Genomic DNA, 12,155 nt, shown 5'->3' on the forward strand with positions numbered 1-12,155 from the left:
ACCTCCAGTTGTGAAAAGATATACAGAACAACTCCTGGTTTGACAGAACATTAGATTTTTTAATATTCCACGAGTAATCCAAAGTAAACACGACAGCAATAATCAATAATCACCCCAAGCTATGGAGTGAGCTCATCGATGAACTTGCATGGACAGGCCCTAGCTAGAGCATCGCTTCTGCAGGTCACAGTTCTCAAGTTGTTTACTAAAGTGTAGTTTTGTCCTCAGATCTTATCACTTGGGTGCAAGATGTGCGATCTGATCACAGGTTGCATTAAAAAAAAGATTGATCTCTCAGGGTAAACATTAGCTTTCATTCTCAAGGCAGAGATTTCATTTCCCCTGGACGAGATTGGGCGCATAACTGTGTACATAACTTTTAGCACGCGCCCTCCTGCCTCCAATTACCAGGCAGCTCACTCGCCTGTCACCGCGTCTATCCATCCTGCCCCTGGTGACCTGATAGGATAATTCTCCACTATCGGTTTTCAATCCCATGTCAGATATTTTTGAGCACTGATAAACAGGAAGATCTCTCAAAACATTTTTTTTAATACAATGCCATTTTTCCACTGGGGGTCAAATGTAGCAGTGCCCTGGAGAGTATTCTTTCAGCCCTGAAGGTGGCAATATGGCACATAACCCAACACCAGGCCCAGGACGTTAGGATTCCCTGTTACAAACATATGAGCAAATAGATTAAGAATGGAGTAGGCCACTCAGTCCCTCGGCCATTTAATGGGTTTGTGGTTGATTTGATTAGTTCACATTCCTGCCTACCTCCGATAGCCAATCATTCCCCTCGCTTATCAAGGACCTTTCCACCTCCACCTTAAAAATATTCAAAAGCTCCATTTCCTCAGCCTTTCGAGGAAGAGAGATCCAAAGATTTCCGATTCTCCTTGTCTCTATCCAAAATGGGCAACGCCTTCTTTTTAAACATTGACTCCTGGCTCTGCATACCAAAGAAAACGTCCTTTCCTTATATTCCTCCCTTAAAGACACCTCAGGATCTTATACGTTTTGAGTAAGTCACCTCTTACTCTTGTAAATACCAGCCTAGCCTGATCAAAACTGCTTCAGATGACAAATGGTTCCAGGTATTAGTTGAGTAAACCTTCTTTGAACTGCTTCCAACACATTTACATCCCTCCTTCAATAAGGAGAGAAGCACGGCACACAGTATTCCGGATGTGCCCTCACCAATGTCCTGTCACTAACGTCACTACTTTTGTCTTTAATTCTCCCTGCAATAAACCATAACAGTCTATATCTTTCCTGACTACTTCCTGCATACTAACCTGCCATGATTCATGCACTAGAACACCAAGATCTCTCTGGATCTCAGAACTCTGCAACCTCTCACCATCTAGATAATGCGCTTATTTTCCCTATTCCAACAAAAAAAGGACAATATTGCATTATACACAATTTGCCACGTTTTTGCCCGCTCAAATAACCTATCTCCGCAAACTCCTGATGTCTTCCTCACAATGTACTTTGCTACCTATCTTTCCGGCAATCATTCTGATTGACATTCATGTTGTTCTTACCCCGAAACATGCACACGTGCCCACAAATGTTCCTATGTTATTCCACAACAGAAACCCAAGTGTCAGGGAGTTTTTTCAGAGGATTAACCTCTCCTGTCCTAATATGTCAATCAACTGCCCTATAGGTCGTACGGTTTGGCGTGATTTGCTTAGCTTCCAGGCTTAATCCAATGAACTCAAGGTGCATCTAATCACACAAAGGGTTTGGGAATTTGGAATTTTCTCCTTCCAAAAGGCTGCTGAGCTTTTTTTTTGGGTGAGGGAGTCAAGGTCAATTGAAAATTTCCAAACTGAGATGACAGTTTTTGACAGGCAAGGATAATTGAGAGTCAGGAGACCAACAGGCAGACGGAGTTAAGATACAGTTCGGTCACGGTCCAATTGAATGGGCTCAAGGGGGCAGATGTTCTCCTCCTGGGACAGGGAACACAAATACCACTTTGCAAAGCTGGGTGCGTGCTCCCCCTCCCCCCAACCTCTTGCACGATTTCCTTCTTGTTACACTTGCTTGACCAGCAACGACGCGTGCCCCTTGGGCTGCCCGACGCAAAATCAACATTTTCCATCAGAGGGAGCACTCTGGGAAAGCGTCTGAAGTGTCAACTGGGTTCTGACATTGATGTTTCCAGCCTCTCCATCTCAAGATGTGGAGCAGTCAATTAATTTGATTTCTTCGAGTTGCAAATTTCCGATTTCAGCCCAGTGGTTCCATCCCTCGGTTCCGTTCGGGCGCCTTGCGTTTTGGGGTGAGGCATTGTGTTGGGTGGGACGTTGGATCTAATCAGAGGCTGATGCCACAGCTTCTTCAAAGGAATACAGAGGGACCTATTTGAATTATGGCCTGTTTTGGGGCGGAGGGGGGGCAGGGGAGGTGCCAGGCCCACCTTTGGACCTTCCATTATTGTGCCTTGACAGACTCAACGGAGCAGGGGGGGAGGGGGGGGGTCGCACTTTGTCTGACAGAGATAAGGTGCTCTACCTCAGACAGAGTTTATCCTTCAAATTGTTGGCAGCGGGCGCATCTAGAGAGGTGATGGTATATCTCAGACGGGAGGTTTGGCTCAATGTGCTAGTGTTTGCCTTCTTCTTGTTGCAGAACAGGAGGTTGCTCAGCTGGACTCGGAATTTGTTGTGGAGGGAGGCGTAGATGAAGGGGTTGTAACAGGCGGAGCTCATGGCAACCAAATGGCAGGAGACCTGGATCACATTGATGTAGCTCTTGTCTATGATGTCCAGGTCAATGTCCCGTATCAGATTGACTGTCTGCAGAGGGAACCAGCACAGGGCAAAGGACAGGACAGAAATGGCTAGCATCCAGAAAGTCCTCCTCCTCTTCTTTGACCACTTCTCCTGGCTGCAGGAGGCCGCGCCAGGAATGTTCCGTTTCTTTAAGTGGTGGGATATAGCGCAGTAAGAGATGGAGACTGCGCAGAGTGGGAGCATGTAGGAGAGCAGCAGCATGACGCAGGAATAGAGCAGCCTTTGGCTGTCCAAGTCAATCCAGGCCTCCTCGCAGATGATCATGTTGTACCCGATCTGGTTGAGGTCTATATAGTTGGTGTGCAAACAGGAAGGCATTGAAACACCAACTGAGACCAGCCAGATAAAGGCAACGATGTAGGCACAGTACCGTGGTCTGATCCTTTGGTGGATTGGGTATGCTACCACCACATATCTGTCCACAGCTATGGCAGTGAGGGACAAGACAGACACAAAGACGGTGGTGGATTGCATGAGGGTGATGAAAGAGCACATGAAGATCCCGAAAAGCCACCCTTTGGTTTCGAATGCATAGGACACTGTCATTGGAACACAGAAGATGCACATCACCAAGTCAGAGGCTGCCAGGTTGCCGATGAGAAAGTTGGTGGTCGTGTGAAGCTTCTTGGTAGTGGAAATGTGAGCCACAAGGAGGAGGTTACCGGCACAAGCCACAACCACCAGCACAACGTACAGCGGGATGAAGAGAGGCTTCAACTCAAAGAGGAGATTAAGGCCCAAGAACATAGGAACCATGGTCACATTGTCCATTGAAGCATTCAGGGACATGGTTGATGTGCCAGAGTCATTCAAGGTCAATGCAAGCTCACCTGTGTAAAAAAAAACAAAGAATTAAATACCTGCAATGGCAAAGCACTTCTTGACCCTCATCTACTTTGATGCATTGTGCAACTTTTCTTTCCCACTCTTGTTTTTTTCCACTGCTGATCCTTAAACTAAGATATAATCTAACCTGAAGCCAAAGGCCTCTCCCAGGTCTTTTATTTTAATCATTCGGGGACGATGAGGGGTTTGATGTTGGGGCGGATGTGAGGGGAGTTGCTGGTAATGGTGAAGGAGGTCAAGGGGCCGAATGGCCTACTCCTGCTCCGACTTTCTAAGTTTCTATGTTTCGAATGGCACATTTATTGCTTTTTCCTAGTTGTCTTTGAGGAGTTGATGATAGACAATCTTTGCAGATACTTGCAATCTAAGAAATGAACATAAGAAATATGAGGAAAAGTAGGGCACTTGGTCCCTAGATCTCCTTCAAATCTCATGGTTGATCCTTTGTGCTCTGATTTTGTTTATTAAATTCTGGTATGGGACCTTATTGAACGCCTTCTTAAAATCTGACTGCTTCACAGTCACTGGTTCCTCCCATATTACTCTCATTAAAAAAAAAACTCCACAATATTTGTCAAACATCATTTCCCTTTCATTAATCCACATTGACTCTGCTCAATCCTACCATTATTTTCTTAGAGTTCCATCATCACATCCTTTAGAATAGATTTTAGCATTTTCCCTGCTGTTGGTGTCAACTAGCAGGTCTCTGACCCTCCTTTTATAAATGGTGAAGTTACATTTGTTATATTCCAGTTCCCAGGAACTATTCCAGAATCTATTAAAGATGAACACGAATGCATCCATCATCTCTATCGCCACATATTCTGGAATGTAAATCATCAGGTCCAGGAGATTTATAAACTTTCAGTCACGATGCTATTTTTTACTAATTTCTTTCAGTCCCTCACTCTCACTAATCAATCAGTTCTCTAGGACTTCTTGATGGGTTTTTCTACTATCTTCCACCCTGAAGAAAAACGCAAAGTATTTGTTTAATTTCTCTGCCACTTTCCCTATAATAAATTCTCCTGTGTCTGTCTACAATGAACCTGCATTTGTCTTTGATGATCTTTTCCTTTATACCTACTTACAGAATTCTTTACAGCCCTTTTTGCATTTTTTACCAGTTTACCTTTTCCTATTTTTGATTCTATTCTAATATTCTATTTTCTCCTTCTTTATCTGTTTCTTGGTCCTCATTTGCTAATTTTTAAAATGATCCCAGTCCTCATGTTTACTCAGTTTTTGACAACTTTATGAGTTTTGCCCTTTGATCTAATACAATCTTTAACTACTCTTCTTATCAACAGTTGGAGGGTTACATTTTTCTGTTGGGTTTTTGAGCCTCACAGCAACGTAAATTTGTTGTAAGCCATGTATTGAATCTTTATACCTACACTATTCTGTGTCTACTATCACACTTTTTAATATAGTTTCCTAATCAGCCTCGGTCAACTTCTCATTCATACTATTGCAGTTTCCCTTGTTTCAATGTAAGGCTGTTGTTTCAGATTGAAGCTGCCACACCAGTTGAGTGACAATGCCATTACGTTCAATAAAAGGAGTTCCTGTTGCACTCTGACCCCCTTTCCATTGCAGACCCACATCAACGCCTTCATTTTGCATTGAATTCATGGCAGTCCATCATCATATTGGCATGATATATCATACAACAATGCACCCCTCATTCCACAGCAGCCCTGGAAGTTCCAAAAGTGACAGGTCATCTTTGCCCAGCGATCGCCTCTTTTTAAGTCATTGCCGCTGAGTTGGGCATCATTGAGATGCCAGTGTTCAATTTGCAAGGACTGATGGCATGCTGTAAAATTGTCTTTGAGCAGAATCTGCACCCAAACATTGCAAGTGGTTGAAGAGCTGACTGCAAGCGAAACGTAGCTAGTGTTTTGTAATACTAGCTTCATGTATTTGCTCATTCATGTCCAAAGGTACAGCAGACCTATGCTCTTGCCCTTCAAACTGGCGCCGACGCTGTTCACGCTGGACATTGTACCAGTTATTTTCCAGTTGCATTTCACATCCCGAGAACGGCACATGATGGTAGTGAATACAGTGGTCACCATCAGCACCGGGTCTCACTCGGTCACCAGGTACACTCACCCCCACAACCTCCATGGCCTCTTTAACCTCGCTTTACCCCAACAGCCTCAATTCCACTTATTTCCCCCAATGTGAAGTCCCACCACGTTGAAAGTTGCTTCCAACTGCTCCCTGAACTCTGACACGGCACCTTAATGTCTACTCTGCTCCTCCGCCCTCCCCATGTGAAGGCCATGCGGGTGGTCAATGTCATTAGCTCCCCATGACTTACAATACCCTCTGATCCACCTAAGTTTCCATGCACCTTGAGAGTCCCATTGTTCTCTCCATCTTTACACATACTTCTGCATTCCCCCCACCCCAGCCATGGCTTATCAATCCCTTTCAGCAATGAACTCCTGCTGTCCCCTTCGTACCCTCCTCAACAATCAATGCACAGTCCACCTTCTTCCCCAGGGCCCCACTCCCCCAGACCTCTCACTGACTCGAACAAGCAGCCTCTGGGGACGTGTCTGACCAGATCCCTGTGTGCTTTGCAGCTGACGATACACGATTCTCCTGAACTGGCGCCGCTCACCCTCCGGGACTGATCACAGCTTGGGCCCCCGGACTGCAGTCAGATTATTCCCCATCACTGCAGTCAGCTAATACCCCGTCATTGTGACCAACCACAGTGGATGACTGACTACGACCAAGGCACCAGACTGTGTGTCCGTGACTGACAATACCAGGAACTCCTGGTTGACAGCAATCCCCCAATTTCCTTGACTAGACTCAGGACTAGCAAACCCACCCCCACCACTCCACTTTCCAAAATGGCCTTTTTTTTGGATGCACATAGACTGTGTTGATGGCACTGCCAGCTGGCACATGCTCTGGGTGTCGGATTGAGAAGCTCACAGCACAGATACTTAGACATTCCCTATGTCAAGGTGGGCCAAGCAGAGCTTCTGATCTGATTCTGCTATGAATCCACGTGAATGTAAGTGCAATTAATTAATTGATGTTTGGATTTCATATTCCGTGGGAGTGATGCATTTCAGACATAACTTCGCTTGCATCCTGAGGGGTAACCAAGAGTTAATTCTTTCAGATTCAGACTGATGTGAAGGAGGAGAAAATGGAACAGATTGTGAGGATGCTCAGATCAAAAGGAAGGGGTTGCTAATGGCGTTGAAAGGAAGATAGATGTAAGCAAGGCATCAATAAAAGTGTGAAAAGTGGGCAATGGGCTTGCTTTGTAACAAGATGTGGCTGGGTGTGTGGGTGTGGGTGTATGTGAGTGTTTGGGTGGGAGGGTCGGTGGGGGGGGTGTCGGGGTAGGAGGGGACATGGGAAAGGATGGGGGAAAGGGGTTGGGAGATTTAAGAACAATGGAAGGTACAGAGGTCATGCTGTGAAGTTGTGGAATTCACTATTGAGTATCAGTAAGTGGAAAACAAAGGTGTTGTTCCTCAAGCTTGTGTCGCCCTCTGTTGGAACATTGCAGCAGGACTGTGATGGAAATATTTGGATGGGAGCAAGATGGTTAATTGTCCTTTGACCTCCTTACTCATCAGAAGTCTATCAATTGTTATCTTGAAAACCTCAACCATCCTGCAGCATCCATTGCCTTACGTCACAGAGAGATCCAGATTTCTACTACCTCCTGTGTGAAATTATGTCTCCTGTTTTTCTTCCTGGGAGACCTAGTTCTAATGTTAAGATTATGCCCTTGGCCTTAACAAGAGGAAATTGTTTCTCTGAATCTATCAGTGATCAGATCTTTCCTGGGACTTCTGCTTTTCTTAAACATGTTGGTCCATACAAGCTTTTTATTATATTACAGATGGGATCAATGGTCAGTTGTACAAACATGTCTTTGAAGTTGTTGGCAACCGGTAAACTTAATTTGTCCAAATGTTCACCTCTCTGCTTTCAAGTTAGATGGTGTGATAATAAATCACCCTTGTTTAATTAACGTTGTTTGCTACATGCACCGTCAATATAGTCTGCACCATGGCAGCAATTTTAATTGAATGAATCTGAAAGAATTAACTTTTGATTACCCCACAGGATGCAAGACAAGTTATATCTGAAATTTGTCATTCGAATATGATGCCTAAGAAAATTAAATCCGAGCATTAATTAATTAGTCGTACTTACATTCATGGTCTCAGAACATCCCAAAGCACTTTCCAAGCTGCACTTTTGAAAGTTAATTACTGTTATAATGTTAGAAGCCTGACAGCCAATTAGCACACAGCACAATCCCACACACCAAAATGTCCAGACCACCTGTGTTTTAGTGATGTTGAATGAGGCTTAGAAGCCTCTGTTTTTCTTTAAGGGGAGGTATATCCTGAGAAGACGGACTGTTTAACATTCCTTCCAAGCGCCACTTTCAAAAGGCACCACCCCCACATGTGGGTCTCTTGCTGAACATTCAAAATTCCTGAATGATTCTGGCCACACAAAGCTAGCGGAAAGTGTTCTCTGTCCACAACACAGGAAGCACCATTTCCCAGCCCCTTTAAGTTCAGAAGGAGAGGCATATCAGTCTCGAAATGTCTACGCTGTTTCAGTCCTTCCAGTTGCAGCCAAAGCTGCTGAGTTTCTCCAGCACTGTCTGCCTTTACATCAGAGAGGATCAAAGGACATGAGAAAAGGTGAGCTGGAGTTTGGGCCTAAATCAGCCATGATTGATTGATTATTGGGGGCTGAATGGGAAAAGGAACAGGAAATCTGGACCTCTCTGCTCTCGCCGAAAAGGCAGCTGAGGCCAGAGATAGATTTTTGTCACGTAAGGATACTTAGAGTTAAGCAACCTAAGGCAGGCAGGCAGAGTTAAAATATACATTGAGCGCGATGGAATTGAACAACAGGAAAGTCTTGAGCAACTGAATGTTCTCCTCCTGTTCCTACCTGTCAGGCCAGATGCTAGGAGGGTATAAAAGGGCCTTGATGTAAATAACAAAGCTGTTCATAAAACATGGGCAGCTGAGAAATAGATGGGAGAATAGTGTCATTTATGAGACCAGCATGGCTCATAAGCGTTCTGAGACACTATGGACCTGCGTTTACGAGCGTTGTGCAGTTACACTTGACAAATTCATCAACTCTGAAATTTGGATAATAGCTGAGAAGAAAGTCATTTAAATCCCATAAAACCTCATTGCAAATTTACTTGGAAACAATTAAAAATCAACACAAAGTTTACTTTCTGCGCAGTTTAAATGCAGGCATAGACAGGATCACATACATAGAGGACACGACACAGAAACAGGCCATTCGGCCCATCCAGTGGCTAATTTATCCTCCATTCAAACCATCTCCCGACTCTCCTCATTCAAATCTATTGCTGTAATTCTCTGTTTCCTTCTCTTTCATAGCGAGTCTCACATTTTCAAAACCCTTTGGGTTTCTGAATTCTTGGTGACTATCTTATACAAAAACATGGAAAGCAGCAGCAGGAGTAGGCCATTCAGCCCATCAAATCTGCTCCACCATTCAATATGATCATGGCTATTCATCCAACTCAGTCTCCTGTTACCACTTTCTCCCCATACCCTTTGATCTCTTTAGCCCTAAGAGCTATAACTAACTCATTCTTGACAACACTGAACATCATCAGTTATGGTCTTCCCCACGGGAGGAAACATTAATCCAAATCCTCTGTGTCTTGACTGTACAGACTGGACATATGACTGAAGATCCCATGGAACTTCTGATGCATGGACCTATGTGGGAATTGGTCAGAAAGTTTAAATTTCCAATGCATAATTCCTCTGCTCCCAGGAAACTATGCAAACATCTCTTTCTCTAAACTAGAGTTAGAGAACTCGCACAGCTCCACATTGCACATCTGGATAGGCAGCCAGGAGGTGTTACACAGATTAAAAGCTGCCCTAATATCTGAGGAAGCTACTCAACTACAAACCCCCCCACCCCACCCAATCACTCCCCTGACCTCCTGACTACATTCCTGATCCAATCCGACTGCAACCCCATGACTATCACCCCTCCCGAACTTTGACATTTGACCCAACCTGACCATCCTCCTGAAATGTACAGTACCCTGTATTGACCAAACTATTCTGCCTGACCCACACCCCCAACTACACAATTACTCCCAAGAGCCAACTACCACTCCCAACTATCTGACTGCCCCAACCTGAGTATATGCTGCTATGACAGCCCCCTGACCTGTTAACTACTGGCTGGTTAACTCAACTCTCCCACCCCAAGTTGATTGCACTACAACTGCCCCCAACCCAAACTGCCTACCCTCCTGACTCAAGCCAACTACACACCAACCATCCAACACCACTCCAACTACCTGACAGAACCCTGGTAAATACTTTAATCCAATTTATTAATAATGTATACATGATGGAACGGCATGAGGGAACCCTGTTCTGAGTTGCTCTCACCTCACCTGGGTGAGGTGGGTGCTGGTCAGGTGGGTGAGGGGTAAGGTGCGTGGTGGGTAATTTGTGTAATGTGGATGAGGTGGGTGAGTTGGGAAGTGAGATGTGGATGAGTTGGGTGAGGTGGGAGGTGGGTGAAGTGGGTGTGGTGGGTGAGTTGGGTGAGGTGGAAGGTGGGAGGTGGGTGAGGTGGTGAGAGATGAGTTGAGAGGTGGTGCAGTGGGAAGTGGGGGAGGTGGGAGCTGGGCAAGGTGGGACCTAGGTGGGGTGGGAGATAGTGAGGTGGGGGAGGAGTGAGGTGGGTGATTGGGGTTTGATTGAGGTGGGAGGTGGGTGAGGTTGTTGAGGTGGGAGGTAGTGATATGCGTGAGGTGGGAGGTGGTGATATGGCTAAGGTGTGAGGTGTGATGGGGCTGAGTTGGGTGAGGTGGGATGTAAGTGAAATAGGCAGTGAGGGGTGGGTGAGTTGGGTGAGGTGGGAGCTGGGTGAGGTATTCAGTCATGTTCTGGCTTGAGCCATGTTTCTGTCAATGCTACTGTCATATCCCTTGAGAGCACTTTCCGCTTCCAGTTCCCCAATGTTGTTCACAATACTCCGTGCAGTTACATACACACAAACTAACCCTGCCATTTTCTCTTTCTTGACCATTGGAAGGCGACCATTTCTTTGTTCACCGTCAACACTCAAGCATTCCCTCACTTCTTTTTCCCCATTCCCCGTCTTCTCTCTTTTGCCCTCTCCGGTATTGGGGCACATTAGTCAAGCCAACCACACCGACCGTGCCCACCCCCACATCCCCCAAGCAGACGTTACAAGTTTAAATTTACCCCCACTACACTATTTACTCTCTCAGCCTGGAGATTAGTTCCATTACTTCTGAACAGCTTTCTCCTTTCCCAAAAGTCATCCAAAGTTGCAAAAATCAAAACCGCTCCTTTCTACACCATCCCACTAGCCACAAATTTACCTCCCTGATCTGACTTTGCCTAAATGGTGAAGCTCTAGTATATCTGAGATTACTGCCCTGAAGATCCTGTGATTCAACCTTCTCCCTAACTCCTGAAATTGATCCTGAAAGATCACCATGCTATCCCTCCCTACATTTTTGGTTCCCCTGATTCTGGTTTCTCCTGCAATTGGGAACATCCTTCCTGCACCTAACCTGCCTAATCCTGTTAGAACCTGATACATTTCCATGAGATTCCCTCTCATTCTTCTAAACTTCAGTGATTACAATCCTAACTGACTCAATCTCTCCTCCTGCCATTCAGGAATCAATTTGGTAAATCTTCACTGCACTCCCTCTAAAGCAAGGACATCCTTCCTCAGAAGAGGAAATCAAATCTGCACACAACATTCTTTGACAAAATGTGACTTTTGTCAGAAATACTCATTTCAATAATATTAGATAACTAAACATCTAATTAGTTCATGCAACTTGTACCCAATTGATATCCTGCAATAGGCTACATTTTGGTCAGTCAAGGGCCTCTTCTTGTTAAGACCCACTGGTGGTTTTTTCCTCTGCTGTGTAAACGAATAGGTCCTCAGACCCAGTCTAGGAAAGAAGACTAGTAATAACAGCTTTATAGCTACAAATAGCACAGGGCAATGATTAGTAACCTGGCCTTGACCCATTTCCCCCATGACAGTTCATGCCTAAAGATGGGAAGAATGGCAAAAGTCTGGAAATTACTCCTTTAAAAAGTGTGATAGACTTCACAGAGCTCAAGGGGGGGAAGGTGGACTTCAACTAGGATGAGCCATGGGTTCAGCAGCACTGAGAGGATTTATATAAAATGCTGAATAGACTATGGGCTCATTACATTCAGAGAGAGAGAAGGCTGAGAGGTCATCTAATCAAGGCCTTTAAATTTATGGAAGGGTTTGATAGGGTAGAAGAGAAAACTTGTGAGGTCGTAGATGTCATAAACATAAGACACTAATAATAAGAAACGCAAAAGCGACCTCTTTACCCAGGCAATGGTTAGAATATGGAACTCCCATTGAGAGAGAATCGAGTAA

At 44.9% G+C, this 12,155-nt stretch overlaps 1 protein-coding gene across 1 annotated transcript; it reads right to left on the reverse strand.

The window, feature by feature from the left end:
• Positions 1-2,528: 2,528 nt before the first annotated feature.
• Positions 2,529-5,795, reverse strand: prlh2r (prolactin releasing hormone 2 receptor). The gene is made up of 2 exons (XM_020525838.2): positions 5,576-5,795; positions 2,529-3,643 (listed from the first exon to the last, which is right to left on the reverse strand). The coding sequence occupies exons 1-2, from the start codon at positions 5,793-5,795 to the stop codon at positions 2,529-2,531; spliced, it is 1,335 nt and encodes a 444-aa protein (XP_020381427.2).
• Between the last annotated feature and the right edge of the window lie 6,360 nt (positions 5,796-12,155).

The sequence above is a fragment of the Rhincodon typus genome, chromosome 8 (assembly GCF_021869965.1).
Source record: "Rhincodon typus isolate 14 chromosome 8, sRhiTyp1.1, whole genome shotgun sequence".
In the NCBI taxonomy this organism is placed as follows: Eukaryota; Metazoa; Chordata; class Chondrichthyes; order Orectolobiformes; family Rhincodontidae; genus Rhincodon; species Rhincodon typus.

Excerpts from the sequence above, each read along its gene's own strand:
- prlh2r (XM_020525838.2), bottom strand. The coding sequence starts at position 5,795 with ATGGAGGTTGTGGGGGTGAGTGTACCTGGTGACCGAGTGAGACCCGGT. Across the intron at positions 3,644-5,575 it reads TGAGCAAATACATGAAGCTA|GTGAGCTTGCATTGACCTTG; the intron begins GTATTACAAAAC and ends TTTTTTACACAG.